At 37.6% G+C, this 25,210-nt stretch overlaps 2 protein-coding genes across 6 annotated transcripts in view; one reads left to right on the top strand and one right to left on the bottom strand.

The window, feature by feature from the left end:
- Window positions 1-25,210, top strand: part of JMY (junction mediating and regulatory protein, p53 cofactor) — a 131,347-nt gene that overhangs the window by 61,760 nt on the left and 44,377 nt on the right. The window contains exon 11 of one of the 2 annotated variants that reach the window (XR_007904626.1): window positions 1,062-2,550. The gene's annotated coding sequence lies outside the window, so the exon portion shown is untranslated. Of the gene's footprint in view, window positions 1-1,061; window positions 6,441-25,210 lie in introns of those variants that run through there. The other variant, XM_051788097.1, reaches the window with a different exon arrangement.
- The window catches only part of HOMER1 (homer scaffold protein 1), an 88,068-nt gene continuing 76,500 nt past the window's right edge, over window positions 13,643-25,210 (bottom strand). For 3 of the 4 annotated variants that reach the window (XM_051788111.1, XM_051788112.1, XM_051788113.1), the window contains exons 7-9: window positions 23,616-23,726; window positions 21,954-22,034; window positions 13,643-17,279 (exon numbers count right to left, since the gene is read on the bottom strand). In XM_051788111.1, the coding sequence (XP_051644071.1) occupies window positions 17,091-17,279; window positions 21,954-22,034; window positions 23,616-23,726 (381 nt within the window). In that variant the 3' untranslated portion in view covers window positions 13,643-17,090. The remainder of the gene's footprint in view (window positions 17,280-21,953; window positions 22,035-23,615; window positions 23,727-25,210) is intronic. The other variant, XR_007904629.1, reaches the window with a different exon arrangement.

Here is a 25,210-nt window from a genome sequence, read left to right on the forward strand (position 1 = left end):
ATTATACAAGAGTAAAATATAATGAAAGTCTGTTGTAGAAATTGCAGGCTAGTATTCTTTTACTATAAGGTCATCCATTTAATACCGTGCTTTAAGACTGACCTACTGATTTTTAACTGGTAAGCTCTGCACATGCCAAAAACTAGCACAGAAGTTTTAGATTGAAAACAGTTATACAAAAGTATATTGGCGCACGTGTTAAAGTATATTGGCACACGTGTTGTGAACTGTGCTTAATTGCATGTACATTTGTATAGGCTAAATGTAATGCAGTTATTTGCCTTAGGAATGAAGGCTAAATCTGAAACAGTGATGTACATCTATCAAGAGCCAAAAAGTGTCTTGAAGCATCTGCAGGGAGTATTAACAGTGCTCCCTGAAGAGGTTTCATTAATTATTGAAGTTTGAAGACAAACTAATAGTAACTAATTCTTGCAGGAGATTTAGTTATCTGTTGTATTACCTACTCTGTAATTTAACTTCTACCTAAAGTTATGACTAACTTCCTTAAAAATAGTTCCTTCCTTACAGACACTCTAAACCACATGCAAAGATGTTGAGGCATTCTGTGTACTGAAATAGCTGAACAAGTAATACAAATATGCAGTGGCTTCTGTGTGAAAAATCCAGATTACTGGTTATCAAAAGCGTCCAAAGCATATACGTATGTGTATACATAACAGTACACATAAACCACTGTAGTACATTAAGAGTACTTCTAAGTAACGCAAAACCTGGGTTCCTGTGAGTGATGGACAAAGTAACAGATAACAAGTGAGCTTTTTCTCTCTATAATCTTCTAATTGCAGTATTTTGAGCCTTTTCAAACTCTAATCTGCATTCACTGCCAGTAATACTAGAAGGCAAAAAAAAAGACCCGGTCATACTATGTGTGTTCTGGCTCCAGAGTTAGTGTGTCATTACCCTGGGAGCAACGAGAATCTTTGCTCAGTACAGCACTGCTCAGTATTGCATGTTAGAATTGCCTGATATGTTGATCAAAGAATATTTGTACAGCTGTTTAGCTTTTCAGATGTTCCTTTTTCTTTTTTCCCAAACAGGTGATTGACAGCCACCGATGTGAGAAAAGAAACCCCAGTTGAAGATTACTTTTCCTCTGCATTTCTGAAAATTCAGAGCCAGCAGTTTTGACCATCAATTCCACAGGAGGCTTTTTTTGGCAAAGAAAGTCTTTCTTTGACAGATAATTCAGTATATGGAAAAAATGGCCTGAAATGTTAATTTCAGGTCACTTTTTTCTTTATTTGTTCAAACAAATCCTGGTTTGGGCAGAAAGCTAAGTTGTTTAGATGTACATTTTATACTATCAAGAATGCCCAATTCTTAAGCACTTTTTATATTTGCGTTAGTAATGTGTGGCCAGGTAAGTGAGGGGGGCATTTTGAGTTGGGTGACTATGTGCTGTTAGAGTAACCTTAGGATTCTAAACCGGCTAGAAAATGTCCCCTTCACTGCACTGAATATCTCATGTGCTTGAAAATTCAAATAAATGGCTCCTGGCAGAGAAGGTTGCTGTGTAGCAGTGTGATATTCCCGAAAGAACAGAATTTCTAGTTGCACTACAGTAGCTGAAATTCAGTAACATGCAACTGAGACTTTTTTCTTCTTAGTTTGAAGAATTGTATGTCAGTGAAAAGCAACAAGTGACCACAGCACAATGAGAAATAAGAATTGAATTCAGTACATATTCGAGAATGTGTTTGTTTCCATCATGATACATTTAGGAAGACATACCGCAGCACCTTTTTAGAAGGTCATTTGTAGTCTGACATCTTTTTAAAGTAGACATTTTCATGCTTTTTTAAAATAATATTTAGCTATGCTGAACCAAGTTAGTTATACTTTTATCATTTGTTATAAGAAGCAATATTTTGTAATTTCATACTTAAAAATATTTTTCTCTTTTAGTTTAAAATGGCTTTTGATTAGTCTAAGCAGCCTTCTTTAAAAAAGAGCAAAGCACTTAAATGTACTGATAATTCAGTTGTGAAAATCATGCTTTTCCTGCTGGTTTTCATTATTCCCTTTAGTGGCTGCAGAAATGTTTGTATTTCAAACCCAAAAGCCTACTGGCTGAAAACTGGTTCTTTTGATTCTGACTGTTTTATTTGTAAAGGAGGGCTACAACTTCCTCTGCAGTGAATACTTAGGAGTAGTCCTAAACTTCATGACTAATGGCTGCAGGCAGCTACTCTTACGATACCACAGTACCAAGAGGTATGTCAATACAAAGATACAAATAGCCTTGTACCGCTTAAAAACCTCATGTGGTATTAAAGTCAGCCCATTACACTTCTAGTAAAACTGAATTTTCACTAGAATTTTGTTTTTACTAGTGTAACATACACTGTGTTTGAGAAATACACAGTCCCTGTCCTTTGTGTAGTGTGGTCCATTCACTGTTCCTCTTTTGACAGATAAACTACTATGGGGATTTGGGTTCTTTTAAGTGGAGTTACTCATTGCTGCTGTCATGTAATGGAACATGTACTGTGTTAAAATTTATAACAGGGGATTTCATGTCTTGCCGTTTACTTACAGAAAGAGGAGCAGGAGAACTTACCTTAGCAATAGGCTGTATAACCTAAAGGAACCTCAGCTCTTGGACCCTTCAGTTGTTTTGCTGTGGCTGTCTGAAAATTAAAGCTCTGTCAAACATCTTGAAAGGATTTTCTTAACCATGTTGCCTTACTTATAAAGTTAGTGAACATTCATTTTCAAAGCACCTGCAAGCAGTGTTAATGCAGAGTTGTGTTGATTTTTGCTTAATTAGTTGTCAGGTCTCTGTTTTTCGGTCATGAGATCAGCTCTGTGAAATACCTGATACTGGCTTTCCACAGGCCTAAAACTACATCGATGTTTTTTTCTTAAACTGCTTCTCTGAACTCTGAGTTACATGGTATGGATGCAAGCTGCCTAATGCTGTGTTCATGCAGCAATAGTAGCAATTTCAAAGTTCAGCATAATCATTTGACACAGCCTATACCATAATCTGTGGTGTATTTTTACTCTATATTTGTTTGTAATTTCAATCACCACACATTAAAACCAAGGTAATGAAATAAATTTTTGGCTGTAGCACAGAGCAGAACCGTGATGTAGAATGGTAATTCACGTTATACAATTCATCTGAAACTTAGTGCAAAATTACCAGTTGTGAATGAGCAGCTTTTATATCTGTTTTTTCCTATTTTTCAGCCTGCAGTTTTATTCCTTGGCGTATGCATATAGGACACTAGTAAAATTCCAAGCCGAGGAAAAATAGTGTAATTTTAAAGTATAGGTGCAGTGGTTCCCTTGCACAGCATTTGTCTGCAGTTTACCACTGTGTTGTGATTTATCTAAATAGCTCCATGCTGTACTGTAGTACAGTTTTCAGATATGTTTGCCATGTAATCTGTCATCTTTGCCTTGAAAAATGTGTGCATGATTGATAAAAAATTACGTTTCATATTTAGCTGAAATCTTAGATTCCTGTAATAGCTTAGTCTGTATAGAAATGGAGTTCTCATATGAGCATGTATTTTATGCGCACACAAAAAGTAGTTGTTATGCTGAGCATAGCAGTATGTATCAGTTCAAAACTGCCATCTTCTGCGTGGAAAGTGAATGTTTGGTTTTTTCCATGTCCTGCTCAAAAAAAAAAAAAGAAATCCTGAATTTTAATCCTCCATGAGTCACTAGATGTCACAATTTCACATAATTTTCCACTTTGATATAAAAATTGTGCATATGTAGTGTACACAGGCTAATGCATAAAACTTCCATCCTTTGTAATGTGAAATTTTCCAGTTGGATGGCTACAGCACCAAATGGGGAAAGTTTATATTCACAAGAAACTTTTATGGAAATTATGACAGTCCTGCATTGTGGTCGGTTCCTCCATAGCTGAGAAAAGCTGTAATAATTGTGTTGGTCCTTGAGAAATCTTGGCAAGCATCACTAAGAAAAAACACAGAAACATGTGCAAGGAGCCTCCATAAAAAGACCTTTCTGACTATTGGTATTTTTTGTTTCATTGTTGTGACTGCATTGTTCCATTGCTAGTTATTTATCTTAAGCAATTTGTCATCTGTTGGGGTTTTTCCATTTTTAGAAGCTTCTTTCTTCTTTCTTTGTTCAAATTAAAACTCTTACTATGGTGTAATTGATCCTGTGAGGTAAGGAGTTGAAATGCATAATGTTTATTGTACAAATGATTATGTAAGGACTGAAAAATCTTTTTTGAGTGGGAACAAGAAACTAAATACTCAGTTTCTACTAAAATAACCAAAATATAAACAGCAGTAGTCTTTTGTTCAGAAATGGAATTTTCATCAACAAAAATTTCATGCTCTCATTCACAGAGGTTCCAGATCCTTTACAGTTGACCAATAGTCTTACTCACTTTACTTATTTTCATATGCTAGTTATCTGTCTAGGGTAGATGAAGGCTTTTTTATTTTTCAAACATCACTTTTGAGTTTTGTTTGTTTGTTTTAAATCTGACAGTCTGCATCCTACACCAGACACTTGTAAAATAAATTAGTATGATTATATATTGTGTTCTTTTGTGACTGCATTGGGGATAGAACTTAACATACTTCACTATATTATTTGTAAAGAATCATTTTGAGTATGAGCACTATATTCTGTACTGTTTAATATTAAAGTAATGACAGATGCATTATTGAAGATGCAACTTACTGAGGAAGCAGAAACATTATTGGTTAATGTTACCCTTGTTCCATTTGTTGCACTGAATTTCAAGAGTGTAATTTGTAAATCAAGTTTGCTTATGCGTGTAATCAGGTTTTATTTTCATTGTAATGCTTATGTAATAAATTACCTGCATATATTTCTGGTAACAATTCCATAAGCATGGACAATACGTTGTTATGTTTCTCACTACAGAATTAATGTTAAGAACAAGCAAAGCTTCTTGCAAAGAAAAGGAGTAACAGAAGCACCTTACTGGGAGAGTTTGTTGCATGATTTCACTGCTCTGGGAGCTGACAGACAGTAGATCATCTTAAACTTGACTGCAAATTGCTCTTTGGTGTAATAAGCACATTGACATATTGCTATTAATGCTATCAACAGCAATGGCTATTTTTAACCTACACATATACTGTAATTTAAATTTTCCTACAAAATAAATTTATATTTAATTGACGCCTAATACAATAAATACTTAAATACTTAAAATTAGAATTTTTAGGAGGGTCAAGGGAGGGAGGGCATGCCAGTCTATTTGTGGGAGGGATGTTGCATATATAGGTCTTTGTACTTCCTGTTCAGTTTGACTGTTAGCCCAAAACTCACAGCTCTGACTGTGGTGAATCTGCAACCTGACATCTATATATTTTTGTTGTGATTCAGGTCTTCTATGTTCTGTGGCCCAGAGCTTCAGAATTTGACAGAAGTGGTCATCTTTTCCATTCACAAATGTGAATGCTCTGTACCTCTATCATGGGAAATGACCAAGCAATGAATTTTACTCTGCTGAGTTTCTAATATTAACATAGAGCATTATTTAAAGCTGTTATCTAAGGCTGTTAACCAGAAGTGTGTCCATTGGAAACAAGCAAAAAAAGATGATCACTGTTTTGGTGCATAAAGTCCAAACTCTGCAGAGATTTTTAGTCCAGTCTGTTGCCTATCCCATAATAAGTTTGCTGTAGACTGGCTTGATTTTCAGATGACAAACTTATTTTTGATTTCTGAATTGGGAAATAGGTGATGGACATTGGGGATATTCACTTAACATCTCCCAGCATGGTGTTGCAGTTGCCATATATTTTGAATTTCATCTTAATGTATAAAAAATGTATCATCATAAAAGGAAAGCTTAAGAATTACAAATGGCTGCAAGTTGTCTTGCATGAATGAAGCCAGTGAAGCTTAGTGAAACTAACTTCTTTGTTAAGCCTGTTGAATAAATAAGAAATAATCTAAAGAAAATAAATTTTCCATTCACTAGCTTTGTGCAATATTATTATTAGACTCAGACACTACTAGTACATTGTGCTTGGCTTTAAGAAAGTTCTTTAACTCCATTATATTCAAAAGGACATATTAAAATCATATTTTATTGTAAACAATTCTGCAAATTTACTATGCCTGAAAATGCTCAAAGTTATAAAGTGTTAAGCACAAGTATGTTTTAAAAAAAAAAGGTTAAAAACTAAACAGACATTTCTAGCAATACCTAAAACCTAAAAACTGTCTGCTTTTTGGTCTTTTTTTTTAGTGCAGCTTTTCAGCAACGCAAGTTTATTTCTATGTATCTCATGTTTTTTTATTATCATGATTCAGAAATATAAACCTGTACGCAAAGTACTGCATTCACCTTATTGTACATGCAATGTAACATCATACTCACAGTTTTGGTGCTTTAAAATTATTCCTTTTTTCTTTATTAAAAGATATTTATTTGACCACTGTCTTGGTTTTACCTTCGACTATGTACCAACATTAAAAGAAATATTTTTAGCATAGTTTGGTTCCCACCAAAAAAAAAACATTCAGATCTGATTCATTTCGGTTCCCTTTGTTACTCTTTAACTCCTCAAGCTGCCTGTTATTGCTTAATGGCAGGTGGTTGTGTCTAAGCTATGTTGCAACAGGGAATAATATATTTAGGTAACATCTTTCTAAACAGAGTCACATGAACAGTTGAGGTATTATAAAAGAAACTTGCTTTTAAATAATGCAGAATAGTTGTGCTTAAATACAAGTCACACTCACTTTCCATCTCTTAATCAAAAGACAAACACTATGAAAAAACGTAAAAGTTTAAATCCAGAAATGGTAAGAGCTTTAGTTCCCTTATTACACTTACCGTGTCCCAAACTAGAGTTCCTAGATGTCTGTGGGTTTTTCTGGTTTTTTCCTATAGTCATTTTATGTTGTTATTTATGTAAACATAAATCTTATGAAAGAGATATGTTTGTATTGTGTCTCCTTTCCCTTTGGCTTCTGTGTTTCTGGTGCAGTGCAGGTGGGTTCTATGTCCAGGTGGTCCCTTAACATGAGGAAGATAAAAAAATGAGTGTATTCCTAGAACAGGAAATTTTTAATGCAGTTACAATCCTGAGAAAACAAGAAAAAGGCTGGACATTTCTAAGAGCAATTTGAAACAAAGGTGGTATTTGCACTATAAATCTACACTGCAAAGTGTCTTAAACAAAATTCAAGGCCTGTCTGGCTTTGGTTTCCTCGTGATGTTTTTACATCGGGTTCACGTGGCGTATGCTGTTAATTTCGGGTTGTGGCAGAACACACATAGAACAAGTAGGAAATGTGCTTTGAAATAAGCAAGTAGTTGCTGACTTAAGAAAGAAGAGAGTTGTATTTGTATCCGAGTTCTGTTCCTCTTGGTCTGGCTGTGCCCTCAGCAGTGTGTGACTGTGGTGTGGGGGCCTGTGCAGGACAGACAGATGTACCATCAACTGGTGTCTGCTTTGGCATTGGCTTCAGTGGATAAGTAGATGCTTTTATGTGACTCATGTGGTTACCCCTGTGGTTGATAGTGTATTTAATGCCTGCATCAGAATTGCAGATTAGTGAATATACCTGTAGGCACACTTGGAAGGCACTACTATGCTATGCAGAATAAGGCCTAAATGTTTGTACAACACATAGAAGATGGAAGATACGTAGAACCATCCTTTATTTTTTTTCTGTTCATTACATGTCAGGTGTAAAGCAAAGGTACATTGTAAATAATATTCACTGGGCCACAGTGCCTCTGAAACTTGTAGAAATAAAACCGTTCTTTCTCACAGGAACCAGTGATATGCAGGGTTTGTTTCATTTCCACCACTTACTACTTAACAGAGGCAATACATACGAGGGAGAGAAGTAAAAATGGAAAGCGAGTTTGTCAGATCTCCTAAAACCAATAAACCTTTCTCAGCAGTTCTTACTATTGCTTCCCATAATAGGGAGAAGTCCCTCTTATAGGCTTCTTCCTGCCACAAGGGAATCCTAGAATCACAGACTTTTGCAGTATCTCTGAATGTCCAGATCACCAAACCACCAGTGTGTCACTGCCATCACCACAGCCTGAGCTTAGTGCACATGTCACAGATCGCAGCGTCTAAGTCTAGTGTTACAGAGTTTTGCCACTGTTCTTACCTTTTGGGAGTGAGGGTTATAATTAAGGATAAAATGGCCTCTGTAAACTTTAGATGTACCATGTCAGTCGTTCAACTGTTCAAAGCATCGCTTTGTTAACATGAGCTGCCCTACAGCAGAAAACCATCCCAGAGGTTTTACCAGGAAGCTTAAGCATCATTGCCATATAACCTACCTTACAGAAGTGCTGCAAGTTTGTGTCCAACTCTCCATCCTGTAGAATTGTTCCCATGGAGATGCCTTCCTGCCCTTTCCCCCTTTGCACCAAGATTCTCAGTCTCTCTTACTTTCTCTAAACTTTATGCAAATCTTCACCACAGTCATGCTCACTGTCCAGCCTTTCATTAGCTCAAAGACAGCATACCTCCCTTGAAATGTTGCCTCCACAGCAAGGGCTGATGGATAAAAATGGGCAGAGAATATTATCTGTGCCGTTAAAGCTGGTGCCTGTCTGTGTTGGTGCTGGGGTTCACTTATCATTCATCAACCAAAACTCTGGGAAAAAAAACCCCAAAACAAAAATTACATTTAAGTTCACTATCTGCTGCCTTACCCTTTATTCCTACTGTAGTAGTGTGCTGCCTGTGGGATGTTTGTTGGAGATACTTGTGCCACAGGCAAATCACCTGTATTGCCTTCTTGTCACCCTTTCTCCTCACCATGGAAGACAGCAGACTTTCTGACTTCTCTGGGACATCTCACTACCACCCCATATTGCTTATATAAGGCCAAGCACATTGATGGTCTTTCAGACAAAAGTCACTGTTTACTTCATTCTTTTATCTTAACAACTTTTCTAATTGGCATCACCCTCCCTCTGTACATTACTATTTATTGAAGAATCATGCAATTCATACAAAACACTTGGATTAACTATACTTTTTGTTCCTCAGTACTTTATTTTAATCCCATTAAATTTCAGTAAGAATGTAACTGAGCTCTTAGCATACAAAATCATCAGTGCATGCTCAAACTGCCATGCATGTTAAATGCACAATTTAAACAACACAACAGACGTTTTATGAATCAACTTCATTTGAAGCATCATAGAGTGATGGCCTTTTTCCCCCCACACTCACTTGCTGTGAGTAAAATAACTGTTGGAGTGGAGAGAGTCCTGCAAAAACAATTTGACATTGCAAACTGCTCTTGGTTTCTAATGACGTGTTAAAAAAAAAAAAGAATTGGCATTAAAAAATAAAATTGATAGTACTAAAAAAAAATGACAAATCCTATACTTTTGTTGCTGAGCCATATGTACCTTTGTCATTCCTGTAGTGGTTTCCTAAAGGTTTCTACTGCTGGAAGATCACACTTGAGTGATCCATTGAAGTGCCTACTGGTTGAGGGTTTCTCTTAATAGCAAACTTAGATGAAAGCTAAGGTCATTACCTCCCCTCTTATCCAGCACCACTGCACAAGCAAATTATTTCCACCCACTCTGCAACAGCATTTTATATGGCCCGTCATGCATGCCCTGCCTTACTGTTATTCAGCTTTAACTCAAACTGTGCTCAGTGGGTCAAGCTGTTGGCTTTTGTGAGGTCTGGCCATTCCTCCGGTGCCTGTGGCCTGCAGCCAGGGTCAAGAAAAGCTGAGTGACACTTGTACCATGTCTACTTTCATTAATCCATTCTGGGAAGAGATGGAAGGAGTGCAGGAATTGTCCTCAGTCAAAGGTAGCATTAGTTAACTATGCTTGACTGATAGAGCAAATCTCTGTTCAGGAGATTAGGTTTGTTACTCTTAAAAAAAAAATAAATATGAAAGGTATCTATGTGGGCTATGTTTTCTGGGAGAACATGAGCCACACATTGCCTATGAGGATGCTTTGCTTAGATTTGTGTACAAATTAACATATATTACATCTAAAACACATTTAAATACTCAAAAGCAGTTACAGTTGCAAGTAAATGCTCTGTCCTATTTTGCAGAAGTCTTCAGCTTTTAATCTCAATTTGCAATAACAAGCTTTGAACAGAAACTCTGTGTCCCAGCCAGCATTTGTTGAGACTGCACTATCAGCCTTCTGGGATAAACCTCAGTTGTGCTCCCAGCCATCAGCTGCCCAAGAGAACTCAAGACTTCTAGCCTTTTGAGGCTGCAGTCCTTGGTGGATACTCATAGTTGCAGGGATGCTTCTGAGTAAGAAAGTGTGTGGTACTGTCACTACCAGGCTGGCTAAGCAACTGAATGCAAAATTTAGCTTCTGCTCCCTTTGGAGCTCACCCAGGGGAAGGAGCTTAGCTGTTTCCCAAGAGGACACTACAGTGTTTTCTGTTAAGCCATCAACATGTCATTGCAATGGCAAGTCATGGAGTTTCATTTAAAAAAAAAAAAAACAACAAAAACCCCAAACTAAAAACAACTTAGCCTGAAATAGTTTAAATTACAATTTCTTCACTTAAATCTGTCAAGACCTTCCAGCCAATGAAGGCCTGATCCCTTGACACACCACTGTGACCAGCTATTTTCCAAATAGCTACATGCCAGCATTTATGCCACCTAAGATCCAGCACTGTGCTCGTGGGGGTCAGGGAGCTCAGCTCACAACTGCCTCTATAGCAGCCCCCTCTTCTGGTACAGTGCCTCAAAAAAGAGACTTGAAACGTCACAGCAAATTCCACAGCCACCTAGTAGCTCCTCCCGAGCTGTAAAACCAACCTCAAAGGCTGGTGAAACTGTTTGATCTTGTCCTCCAAGTAAACCCTTCTCACCGCTGGGGTTACGGAGGCGATTGCATGTCCAAACATTCCGGCAGTTCCTAGTGGGGTTGTTTGCTCAGCCACAGAGCTGACTAATGCTGTACTCTGTGAGGCCTTACTTCCTTATGGATTTTAGAATACCTATGTCCAGTTCAGTACTGCAATTTGGCCCAAGCGTCAAAATTCCCTTAAAAGTCTCAGAACCTAGAGCAGTGTTTGCCACCTGCCCAACCTGCCAGTCTGGACTAAGTCCTGTAGCAAGATTTCCCAGTGACTCAGGCACACTGCAGCAGTTGCACAGAAACCTGCTCTCATCTTTGTACTGGTTCTCTCATGGAGGTTTCCAATGTTGCTATAATTCATTTGCAAAAGACCTGTCACCTGTCCTAGCTGATGACAGAAATCCTTTGGCTTGATGGGAATTTTTGCTGCCAGGTATAGGATCCCTTTGTTTTAGCAGGAAGATCAGTTCAGTTTCTTCTGAAAACAGCCTGCCAATCCTAACATATTCCTGTATTTTGACTTGAGGAGTTACATGCCTTATAGGGAAGTTCTATTTGTGCAATGCAGTCATCATCAGTAAAGAGCATACAAACTCCTGTCTTCTGAAAATACTTGCATTGCTCTCTTTTAGACAGCTCTGATTCAAAATATGTCCTCGTGATGTGTTTCAGTAATGCTTGTTTAGAGCATCTGTGAGGTTTTCTCACTGCTTCTTCTCTTGGCATGTTTGATCATTGATCATTTAACAAAATAAAGCCAGACTCAGAGAATTTCATATGTCTTGTTCCCTCTCTGAAAATATTAACCTTGCAAATATCTGCATGACCCTATTTAAATCCATACACACAGATTATATTTGCACATACCTTGTCAGTGTAGCTCTTCCTCTCCCCTTAGCACCTGGATGCATGTATTGTTTGTGAAAGTCCTTGTTTCTGCCTCCGTCTTGATCTACTGGGAAAAAAAATCCCTCCTCTTCAAGAATTACTGCAGTCACAGAAATGCAAGTTGTCTTCCAAGAAAATGTCTAGGTTGCTACTCTCAATCTAATGAAAGCAAAAGTGGCTGACACACTGCTGGATCCACGCAGTGAGATGAGGTTCAGATAAGAGTAGATGAGAATCCCCAGAGCAGAGGTGGACAAAGTTGGAAACTACTTTGAAGTTAAAGAAAGAAAAACCCTAAAACCCAGCTCAGAATTCTATTACACAAACACCACTGGTGATAGGAACTGGTGGCAGGAAAAAACAGGGAGCATCATCAACCACTACCAATGGCTAAAACTGGTACCAAACCTCTAGAGCTGTGAAGGTAAAAGACTGAAAGGACATGGGGTTTGCAGACTGTCAGGACTTCAGCTGTGTTCATGAAACACACCCCCAGTGCTGACCTTGAGAAGCCTATAGCAATCAGAGCAGAGTTTTGGCAAGCCAGGTGTGCTCAATGTCAGCATGATGTGAACACCTAGGAAAGTGAGATCCTTTCAGGTGGTTTGTCCTTCCCTATGCAAACCATTCTTGCCTATTTTACAGCCACACAAAGGTTCCGCACTAAGAAATCTTTTTGAAATCTGCGTTTCCCCCCCCCCCCGCCCCAAATTGAAACCATTTTTGATAGTCACTCTCCTTCCCATGCCTTTATCTGAAAGTGATAAAACCTGCCAGATGTATTGTTGCATCTGAGCTCTGCTTGTGCAAGACTCAGCAATGAGGGGAAAAAATGGGTATATTGTGTTTCTTTGGTCCTACAATGAGCTGCCAGCAGTGCAGAAGCAGTTCTGGCAACTGCAGGTCCCTGAGAGGTTTTGGCAGGCAAGCTATGAGACCCCATATGGTGTGAAAACCCACTTCTGTCTACAGTATCTAGAGGTATTGCGATATTTACACTCACAGCTGCTTTCTGGCTAGATTGCGTGGCCAGAACAGTGGACATGAGCTGAACTGATTCCAGGATCTAACAAAAAACTCTGCTCATTGTTCCAAAACATTTAGCATAATAGGGAAAATTAATCCTACTTGTCTGAAGTAAGTGGAGTACAACGAGGAACTAAGGCTACTCAGCAAAACCAGAGATTTTAAATAACGTTATTTAGTGATATGCTCTCTGCTCAGCACCGTTCAGAGGTAGTGCACATATGCAGCATTACTAAGAAAGTGTAAACAAGACAGTTGAACATTGCTTTGCAGAGTCAGGTCCATTTCCTGAAAAAAACCCTTAACGTACAGGTGTCCACTTAACTGGCAGTTATGTCCAGTTACTGAGACTGAACTACGCATATCTGGATAGAGTTTCTTGACGGTCCTTTTTTAATTGTATTTTGACATCCAGCCCTAATCTCTATTTAGATTTATCTTTGGCCTCATGATCCAAGATTTCTGCAATCAACCAAGTTCAGTGTTTTTACTGATATCCACAGTACCGATATCCACAGAGAGTGATGGTCTGCAAGAGTTTTCCATTCCTCTCTCCATGTGGTAATTCTGAAAAATGGATTTGATTTTTGAATGCAGTGCATGCAGAGCGCTGTTCAGCAGCCACTTCAGTACAGAATATATAAGATGATATAGAATGAACTGAGATTTAGCCTCTTATTGAAGGTAAACCTGAATGTCATCTCTAACGGGTAGAAAAATGAGCAGAAATCAGAAACCTTTCACAACTGACAACCGAAGACACATCCCAAAATATTAACCTTTAATTGATGCACTGTTCATTCTTGCAGGGTTTTCTTTAAAGGAATTATCTTGGGAATGCCACCGATAGCATTAAACAATTCTTATTTGTGTAACATCTGGTTTAGCCCTTTATTTATTTATTTATATTTTACCTGAAAATGTATTTTCTTAGAGACCTTTAACAGCATTTCTGCATTAGCAGTTCATTTTTTTCTCCTCTTTCCTGGATATACTAGCCAGGAAAAGGAACTCCCAGTCTGTAACAAACAGTTTAATTCATAGGTTTTACTTTGTCCACATATAAAAATGCAATTTCTGGATCATTGAGACATATGGATTATGAACAAGACACTCCAAAAACTAGCTATCCAGACGGGGATATACTTACAAAAATCTTTTATGTCAAAGTCAGGATTTCACAACATAACACGCTAATGCAAAATCCAGTAGCACCTGAAAGATTAAGGTAGCTGCTGCAATCACTTGCACATACTTGAAAAGATTTAAGAAAAAAGAAAAAAGAGTAAAAGTACATTCTCCAGAGAACAGCAAGTGTATTTCAAAATAAAAAACTGTGGGTTTGATTTTTTTCTCTTTTTTTCCTCTTTTTTTCTTTTCCTTTTTTTAATTTATTTATTTTTATTATTATTATTATTTCTGTATTTCTGTGAGGCTTATGGTAATTCTTTTTGCTTTGTTTTTTTTACAAGACTGTAGTTGCCATGTAACAAGTTATACACAAAGTGACTGCTCTCCCCTCCAGTGCAAGTTCATGGTCATGTTTTCAGGCTATTGTACTGAACACTGTTCCTGTATACATATTCCCATAGTTTCATCAAAGATAGATACAATGTGCAGTACCTGTCTCACAGACAGTAATGCTTTAAACCAGAAAATTTTTGTCTTAAAACAGAAGTGGAGAGGCTACAGTAGGTATAGCCACCTAAGCATGAACTTTAGATCACAATTTCTAAACACTTGCCTACTGTACATAAGCATTAAAAATAGTCTTAGACATAGGATTTTATTTATATGTGCACGTATGTCCACCTTATCCCATATTTATGTTTGGCAACTATTTGGGAATTCAAAGGTGCAGCCCTCAGTAATTGTATTATTAAAAAAAAAAGAAATGAAGCATATCTAGTCTATGAGAAAAGAAATTCTCAAATATCAATTTCCAATTTTAAATTTAATTTCAATAGGAAAATATTAAAAATGTGCACATCTAAATTTTTCCATGTTTTGTATATACATATGTGTGTGTACTTATACATAGAAATGCTCATGTACCACACATATTCACAAAATTTAAGTGGAAATATTTCAGTCCACTCTTTCCCCACACATATGACATCATATCTTTAAAAATGTCAATAATAATATCATTAAAAATAATATTACATTTATTCCATCATTAGCTTTTTATTCTTTCTTCATCCTTATTATGTCCACTGAGCATTAGCAGGCCAAATTCTCCTTGCACTTCCACAGATGTTATGCCAACGGAATGTTGCTGACATCACATCAAGGACATATGGTTTACAGCAGCACAAGTGACAGGAGAATCAGGCCCAAATATCCCCAGGAAAATTAAAAACTGGCTGTATCTGCTCATCTGGACCTGATGAAGATATACACACCACTGTCTAAAATCCCCTGAATGAAAAAACACATAGTTCACCACAAAGTTTTCAACCAGTAGCACAATGAAACAAGCTCCCCCCACCCCTTTAATAAATGTGAGAAAATACCCTAAAAAATATGGAGAAAGCGTAAACATTGTGTATAATACATACCATATAATACATGACAGTTTAGCATTTGACCTAAGCCACTTCCCTGACTAGTCAGGGGAGACCTGAAAAATCACTGGTAAATGAAAAAAAAAGGTATTTTAGAAATAAAGCATGTCTTTCCAATATAAATGACAACCCGTGTGTATTATATGGTATATACACACAGTACACACATGAAAACAAACTTATCTTTTCTAGTTTTGAATATCAGTCTCTAAGTGAAGAAAACTGTGTTGTACAAAGCAGCTAGACTTCATGTTTAACATTCAAATTAATTTGGGGAGCAAACAAGGGTTCGTGCATCTTTCGACTCTGAAGTCTGGCACTCGCTCATCCATTTTAAAAAAGCCCTCTTCAATATTACAAGCAAATTATGGCCAGAATGCACTGTGATGCAAGACACATGACACTTGGCTTACCTTTCAAAGAGTTGGGTTTTTTTAAAATAAATCTATTATATAAAGAAATGTGTGTTTGCCAAAAGTCTTAAAATTACATCAAAACAACTTTAAAACCTGCTCATGGAGGGTAATTGAATTCAATTTTCTGTTTTTAAACACTTAATTAACAGTTCAGAATATTGCCTGGTATAGTTTTGATAAAGATGTGATATGAAGACCCATAAAAGAGTAAATATGTCTTCAATTCAATTTGCTATGATAACAAAGCTTCAAGAAACAGCCTTCTTGTCTAGACAAGTTCAGTGTATGAACAATCCCTTGCAATAGCTCTATGCCCTTAGTGCAATCTGTAACAAAACAGTGCTCCCCATAAGTCATCATTCACAGAACCTGAATTTCATGTGACATTCTGAAAAAGCCTCCCGCAGAGCAGGTTAGCAGTTAATTGAACATTCAATATATGTATCAAGGCCAGAAAACAAACAACTGGCCATTCCTTGTTATCTGTGCAGGTCAAATTTAAAATTTTGAATTTACATTTAAAATTCTCAGGGGGTTTGGGGCTTTTTTTTCCCTAGGGGACTCACCTTCCATCATTGATTGGCTTAAAAATAGTTAAGAGGAAGATACTATCTCACTGTAATTACATCGAATTCATATGAAAAAGTAAACCTTACATTGGACAATATTGTAGAACATCAGAGTAGCTCCATAAAGAAATACTGTATCTTCCAGTATATATATATATATTAAAAAAAATCAAAACCCAAACAACCAAACAACCAAAAAAACCCAAAAAAAGAAGAACTTTATACAAGCAGTTATAGTAAATCTGTTTCAATTAAAGATGCAACTCTCTCTCATTCCTGGCAAAAATAAATTGGTACCGGCACTGCTTCTCCACAGTGCAACATACCCTGAGAAATTATTATGAACAACAAAATACAGGGCTGTCATCACTAAGTTCTTGCACAAAACACAGCAATTAAATATCTTAAATAAATAAAACAGCAGAAAACCTCTATTGTATCTATCACAAAAAGGGGATGTGACTTGGGACACTGCTAATTCTTCCATCACTGATAATTAGAAAAGGATTGCATTCAATTATTATTAATTCTTTCAAGTTATTTGTGGCCAATAATGTACAAGGAGGTAATTTGTAATTCAAGTTTTTTTTGTTTCTTATTTTTTTCTTCAACAAGCTGAGTTCTAAATTTTACATTGAAATACAACTCAAATTTAAAACAATCCCTCTCAGAGGAGCATTTTCTAAATTTGTGCAACTTTGATGCAGAGCCCAACACAGTCCTATGAAGAGAGACAGTGCATCTTTAAGCTGATTGGCACTGAAATCCCCTTTTCTTAACTGCATTCTATTAGCTTGGCCAAGTTATCTCGTAATTCTGTTAGTTCAAATATTTTTCCATCAAGAATTTCTAAAAGTGTCTTCAAGTTATTGCGAAAAGCTTCTTGCTCATTCTGACTTTTCTCCAGACGTTGCTCTAGATCAGACAGCTGGCCTTCCAGGTCTTTGTTTCGAATTTCTACTTCCTTCAGAAAAAATACATAACATGTTAATGTCTTGTCTGCAAACAGAAAGCAGTCTAACCTCTTGCTGGTACTTGTGTGCTATTTTTGTCAACTGCTTTTTAAAACAATTTATGACCCTTTACAATTTCCACTAAGCCAAAATCAGAACATGAATTGTTATTGTGATTCCATATGTACTGCTACTTCCTGATCTTTTTCCATAACTGTCTGAAAGACAGAAACTTTGGGAGAGGGATAAAATTTAGTCAGTGAACAAATGATATACTTACTTCTGTCATTGAGAAATCACCTAAGAAAAACAGCTTCTCAGAAGTTTACTTAAATTCAAGTATACCCTGATTTAAACCATGAATCAAGGACATGGTCTCCATGAAATGTTCTCATGGAGAAACCCATCCAGAACACTGCTTAGGAGGAGTGCCTTACAGGCCTTTGCACTCTGAAAATTAAGACAGGAACATAACCTACCAAGACTGATGTCAAGGTGACATTGACTGTAACAAATGTAAACCAGAAAGCATAAGCACATCTTGCCTCACTGCACAGTGCCCTGGAGCACCTACCTGCAAGCCCCACAACAGCACAGCTGTGGCAGCAGCGACAGCAGGAGAGCCAACACTGCTCTATGGACAAGCAATTCCCACACAGTGAGTGGAAAGATGAGGGGGGTAGCATGTTAGACACAGTCAAGGGGATCTGACCCTGAGCAAGCTCAGCTCTCATGCACAAGCAGAAACCCCTGGCATCAGCCTACTGGGACTCCTTGCGCTCCAGCTTGCACCTGACAGGGCAGGGAGGTCGCGGCTGCTCAGCCCTGTGCAAACCAGATGCCTTCTCTTTGATCAAATTACTAATGTAGCAGTCATGTGAGTCTGGAATAGCATATTGTTCTTTGTTCCATTCATTGCACACCTCATAAATTCATGCTAAATTTTGTAATTTCAGTTATGAAATGCTCTGAGTTTTTACAACTAGTTTTACAAAGCAATAGGGAGGGGGAGCTCATGCTCCCACAGCATGAGCAACTCCTCTTTCAGCCCTCCAACTCTCCCACTGTATTTGCTGTAATTCTTCTGTCACCTCTAAAGCTAAGAAATATATTGATATTTATATTGGAGAAATATCAGATAACCATAGGACATAACAACCTGACTTAATACAGAAAATATATTTGGGCATTCAAGAGTAACAGGTATAAAACAGCAGCCCTGTGTCAAAGTCCATGGCTTGAGAAAGGTTTCCACTTGTGAGGCGTTTGATGGTGAAGTTGATTGGGTGCTGCATCCCTGGACAGAGGAGGGATGGGGTGATGTGGCCAGTGCTCACTTTCAGCTCCCAACCACAGCAGTAGGTGCAGGTGAAGAAGACAGAACATCAAGACCATCATTGATTCATAATTGTGGCTGCTTGCAAAGCCAAGGGTTACATCCAAGCCAAACTGAATACATCCCTTAGTTCTTGTTTGTAAATGAGCAAGTTAAAAACTATGGAGTTTTGGGCACTGGTCTTGACAGCACAGCTGAGAGCAGGGATCACCCTTTGCTGCCAGGACTAAGAGAAGAATTAACCTATTTAGCACTGAACAATATTGTTGCTAAAGCACTAAAAGAAGCTAACTGAAAAGAGTATTTGTAGAAATAATATAAATAAAAAACATACATGCTTGTGTAGAGATTAGCTACTCCACTGCTGCTACAAATGAAGAAGCCAAGTGGTTATAAGACAGTCACACCATACAAAGGCTCTCCTTCATTGGCCTGCTCCTGCCTTCCAAGCTGAGTACTTACAAGTATTACCTGGTGTAGTGACTGCACAGGCTCAAGACCCTCTGAGGCCAACTAATTGTAGTATAGGACAAAAAGGAAAATCCAAGGTATTCCCAGCTCTGCCAGAATGATACAGTCCTTTCTTTAGTTCAGAGAAAACTGACTGCTGTTTTCAGTATCTGTTCATGGGTCCTGCTTCTCCTATCACTTCCTCTTCTCACCAAATCTGTGTGCTCTGAGAAGTCTCCAAATTACGTGCAGCTTCCTATTTCAAATCAGTTCTACCTCAAAACTGTTGCTTCTTAATTGGAAGAGGTGGAGAGGTATCCACGTAGTGTAATCCATTCCCCCAGTTGTGTCATTTCCCTTTATTTGCAGCTGATCCCATCTAACAATAAACTGACTCTTTGATACATTCAGGCCCTTTGCAGAGTTTACACTGTTTTTTTCAAGCTCTTTCATCATACAATAATTACTCATATTGTTTTATCTTACAAAATAAATAAATTATTATTACTTATATTTGTTATTTGCACTGTAATAATCTTTTGCAGAATTCAGTGCAAGGATTGGAATAAAATATTCAAACCATACACAACACCTATATTCAGGAATCAGACATACTAATAAAGATATCCTGACCACTGTGAGAGTCACACTAATCGTGACTCATTGATACAACTTCTCTACATTGCTAATGAAATTATTAAGTAACAAAGGCCCCGATACTTAACCTTCACAGTAATAACATATTGCTCTTCACTGGAATTTGCCAATGATTGATTTCTAATTATACCGCTGATATGAGTGTATCAGAAATGCAATACACCTTGAAATAGTAATTTCTTTGTACAGCATTTTTCATACAGGCTTAGAGTGAGATAATCCATTTGCAAAGCACAAGAGGGAAAAATAAAGCACAAGAACAAAGAGTAAGACAAACAGTATGAACCCTGGAGAGAATCACCCTGAAAATAAATGATGAATTAAATAAGTGAGCAGATGTGAGACAGTCTGGAGCTAGAGAAGAAAACACCATTTTGCTGATGTCACAGATGTAGGGTGAAGTGGCTCAGAGAAGGTCAGTATAACCAAAGCAGGACAATTATAGCTTGAATCCATCCCCCCTCTCCTGTCACTACAGTTCCTGACAAAGAGTCCTTCTCCAGCTTCCCTGTAGGCCCTGTTCAGATACTGGAAGGCTGCTGTGCAACCTCCTCTTCTCCAGAATGAGCAGCCCCAACTTTCTCAGCCCGTCTTCACGAGGGAGATGCACCAGTCCTCTTATCAACTTCGTTGTCCTCCTCTGGACTTGCTCCAACAGTTCCATGTCTTTCTTATGTTTGGGATCCCAGAGCTGGATGCAACACAGCAAGTGGGGTCTCACAAGAGTGGAGTAGAGGGCCAGAATCACCTCTCTGGACCTGCAGGACATGCTGCTTTTGATGCAGCCCAGGATTTCATTGGCTTTCTAGGCTGTGAGCTCACTGCTGGCTCACGTTGAGTTTTTCGCCAACTATCTCTCCCAAGTCCTTCTCTGCAGGGCTGCTCTCAATCACTTATATACAAATATACTGAAAGGAAACCACTGACTTAATGATGTCAGATTTTAATAAAAACTTAACATTTTCTAATCTTTCATCACTTCCTAGACTCTCATAATCCTGCTTGCTAAGGATAGCTAATTCCTGCCTCACAATTACTTTTCATATGATCTTACAATGAAATTATTGCATACACTAGTGCTAGAACAATTTCTAACTCTTATTGTAATGTCCCTTTTAAGTGTCTCATGTAAGTGCCTTTTCAGCTGAAAATTCCCATTTTTAGCGACCAATAATTTTTGAAACAGGCCAGCTCAGGTGTTTTCAAAACAATTTTCAAAGATTGTTCAAAGTAATAATGTGCTTTTTACAAATAATTTGACTTAAGAATGGGGAAAAATGAATAAACTTATTTTGATCTTATGTGGTTTATTGTGCAGGTTGAAATTCAGTTCATGGAAGTTCCAATTCATGTAATGCATTTCAAAGAATACCTGCTTCATGATTTTTCAGATATGGTTGATCTGATGGGGCTTGTTTTCAGTGTGACTTAAGCTGAGCCATAGAACAGTGAGGCTCCCCTTTCAGCACTTCGGGGTTGGAGTTATTTAATGCCTGAGTTTTCAGTTCTTTCAAAACTCTGAAGCATGAACCCAGTTTTTAATCCACATAAGTGTTGGGTCAGAGGCAGGTTTGACAAGGAAGGCGTCTATGGCTGGTTGGTACAGCGACAGACAGACAGGAGCTCAGATGGAGCAAGGGAGGATAAACCGAGGGCACACTGATTCCAGTAGCCTCAGGTATCTGGCACTACACAGAGTAAAGAAACAACTCCCCAAAACCAACAAAAGCACGTTTCTAAGTAATTCCAAGAACATGTTGAAGTGTGTTTTTAAAGCCTGTACTACACAAGAACACTTTAACCCTTACTTTCTCAGAGCATGCTTAAAAGCTGAATACAAACTCATCCCAGCCCAATGATACACAGACTGACAGTTTCAGTGGCACACAAAACCTATGGGAAGATACTGCTGTGAAAATGAGACCAGAACTGCCCAGGACATGTATCAGTGAAGGACACCTGCTAACCTCAGAGTATTCTGCGCACTTGTAAATGAAATTTGGGTCTGTTTCCTCAGGTAAAAATAGCAACTTAGAGCAGGTAGAATTTTTGATACAAATTCTTAAGGACCATCCCAACCCAGCACTTTCAGTGCAGTCTACTTACATATTTATTTGGCATCTCCAGTGAATACAGCACAAGGTGCTGATGTGAACTGCTCACTTGATAATAATTTTTCCCTTTTCTCTAAATTAAACGTTAATTTAAAAATTTCTCTAAATAATAAGGCACTATAGCTCACCTGTAACTTCTGGGTCAGAGAATCCCTCTGTGCCTGGAGCTCTCTGGCATTTTCGATTTCTTGTTTCAATCCTTCTATTTCCTAAGGGAGAAGAAAAAACCTTGCTAGCAACATGTTACCTGGCTTGGCCTCAGTGCTGATGATCTGGCTGCTGCTTCTTTTCCTGAGAAAGTATTGGAATTATACCAAAACTGGCAGTTTTTGGCATCACAGCACGTGAATCCCTTCTCCCAATACTTCTGAATCACAGTCCCAAAACTGAAGAAAACAAGTATTTTCTCTTATAAAAGTCCAAATTTTCTTTTCCCACACAAAAGATATGAAATAATTTCTTCCTGGAAAATTAAGGGTCCTTATAATTACAAAAACAAATTTTTACTTTAAATTCTATTAGAATCTATCTTTCTCCATTTTTTCAAGAAAAAAATCCAATTTTTGAATGTGAATTGCTTATTATGTCAGGGCTGAGCATTAAAAAATAATCTGCTCTAACCATTAATTTCCATTAAAAGAGAGTCTAAAAGAAATAGTATCTTTACATTAGCAAGAGGAAAATAATAAGGTATAAAAATAACAAATAAAGATGAAATAATGAACGGAAGAGAAACTGTTCTTAGCTTACTTTCAGGAGACAAGAATAGAAGAGTTAATGAAACTAAAGATATCAAACTTAAAACTATTAAGTACTCTTCCCGCAAAGGGCATATTCACCTCCCAGAACTCCTTTTGGCAAGATTTCTTTGCAGTCAACAGCTTAGCATAATTCAAAAGTGAATGTGCAACAAAATGGGAAACATTACCAACCTGAGCCTAATCTATTAAGCATTTTATGAGGGAGTTTGGAAGAGGCTTTGCTCCATTTTGAGAGGATATTCTGTAATGACTGTGCCTCTCCTGCATCCTCCTTGAAAACCCTGCAATTCCCAGTGCCCCTCCAAACATACACACCAGTGGCCACTGCGTCTGTCATGGAGGGCTCTTATACAGGCAAATAATCCTTCACATGCAGCTGCTTCCACCTCCTTTTTCCTACTCACAAAGGGGTGATTCCTGATCATTCTGTGGCACAGATCTGCTTTCCTCTAGGACCTATGCCAGTGCAGGTGTTACTCCAATTCCTTTTATTTTCTTGCTGCTGGTCCAGCCCAAGGCACATGGCACAATAAATATCAAGATTCAGGCTGGAGCCTTGGCATGTGTTTAAGGAAAGTGCTGATCTTATGGACCATAGAATTCAGCTATATTAATAGAGCTTGAAAAACAGATTGGCTAGAGAAAGGCATTGATGTATTACTTGTTTCAAACTCTACTCTCCACAAAAAGGAAAGCATACTTAAAACAGCTTCCTTTCTTAAAGAATCTGGACTGCATTAGTGTGATGACACTGTGGAAACCACTTATGACCTACTTTTGCAAACAGAGATGTTTTGTAAAAGCAGACAGAAAACTGATACCTTTTTTGTTGTTACTCATATACCCCAGCTCTATATTGTTCTGACGTAATTATATAAACAAGAAAACATTAACAATTTCAAAGAAGCTGAAAAAAATTTAGTTTGCATCATCAATAGGAAATAATTCAGTATTTAGCAGGCATCACAAGCATATTGAAAGGCTTTAGAAATGATGTAACAGAAAAGCAAAAAAAAAGTTAGGAGATACCTCTTCTTTTTTCTTCAGTGTAGTCTCTAACTCCTGTATTGTCTGATTTAATTCTGTTTTATGTGTGTGGACTGCATTGGCTTGACTGCTCACACACTCTAGCTCAGTCACCTGTTAAAATAAGTAGAAGCAACACAAACAGAATTAATTTCAACATATTCAAGGCACTATTACTTATTTCCATCAATAGCTGCATTTGAAATACACCCTTAATTCTGGGTGACTCATACTGATTAAAATGGTGAAGGTGTTCTTACAAAGATAGCATAAAATTCCTTAATATATTGTTTTGCATAAAATGGTTGCTATGACTTCTTGGAAATAATAAATTTTATATGTTACAGGCTGAGAAGAACATTAATTAAAACTTACGCTAACTATTGAAAATTTTAATGATGCTGCTGAATTACCATTACAGAAACAGTGATGGTTTGGTGACTAAATACATATCTGTCTGTCTAACTAACCTCTCCATCTGACACTTTTTAATGTTACACCATTTTCTAAGCCACAGTGCTCACACACACTTCCTAGCAAGCCAATTAACATTTCACATCCCCACTTTCTGACTCAGCATCAACATTATAATAGTAGATAATCAGCTACCAAGGTACAGCTGCCAACTTTCAACTTTTGGATCTCATGTCTCAGACACAAAGCCAACAGCTAATGTCACTATTTGGATTTGCCCAGTTCCTCTGCATTAGCAGAAAGTAAGCACTCTCCATCTGCCCTTGGATAAGTTAAGATACCTGGCACTGGTATGCTCTTCCATTTTATTTTCTAATCAAAAGGATGTTAATATCCTGCCATTCACAGAAAAACAGTTGTCGAAAAGTAGCTTCTGCATCAAAGAAATAAAATCCATGCAGCTAGAGTCTAGCAGAAAAGTCTCTCACATTACAGGACAGAATATAAGAGAACTCTTGTATTGCATGTCTGCATGGATGTGTGCACTAAAACATTTTTGTTTTATAACAAACTGTTAAAATATTAAAAATATTATTTAAAACCTCATAACTAATTATTTTCACTAGAAATTATGAGCCTGCCAGTCTTAATATATAGTCTTCAACAGAGCTGCACCATATACCCACAAATCTGGCCCAGAAACTGCTTTAAACAAAGTGCTACCCAATTCTGCAATGAAAAGCTTTAAGTTTCCACTTAACTTTCTCAGAGAAGTAGCCCTTAAGACTACTTTGACAGAGGGCAGGCATTCTCCAAGACAATTGTATTTCTTAAGTAAAATAATATCCTGGGGAATCAAGGTTGATACCCTCCAGTACCAATGTACTCTAGGTAGTGAAGCCACTGTGATGCTAGTAATTTCAAATTCTGAACTATTTGTAGGCTCAAAAAATAGATTACTGAATGAAGTCAAAGGCAATACAAGATTAAATGCAAGAAAATAGAAACAAAATCCCTACCAACTTCTCCTTTCTGAATCACAGGGCACAAACCTCTGTAACAGCCATATTGACTCTAGTTTCTTCTACTGGAAGGCAGTTGGTTAGACATTTTTGCTCATCAAGTTTATAAATGTAGAGAACTGAAATTAGACCAAATTCTTGAGAGGTGTAAGGAGAATGAGG

Source organism: Manacus candei, unplaced genomic scaffold, assembly GCF_025592945.1.
Source record: "Manacus candei isolate 608988 ecotype Guabito, Panama unplaced genomic scaffold, ASM2559294v1 h1tg000024l, whole genome shotgun sequence".
NCBI classification, from domain to species: domain Eukaryota; kingdom Metazoa; phylum Chordata; class Aves; order Passeriformes; family Pipridae; genus Manacus; species Manacus candei.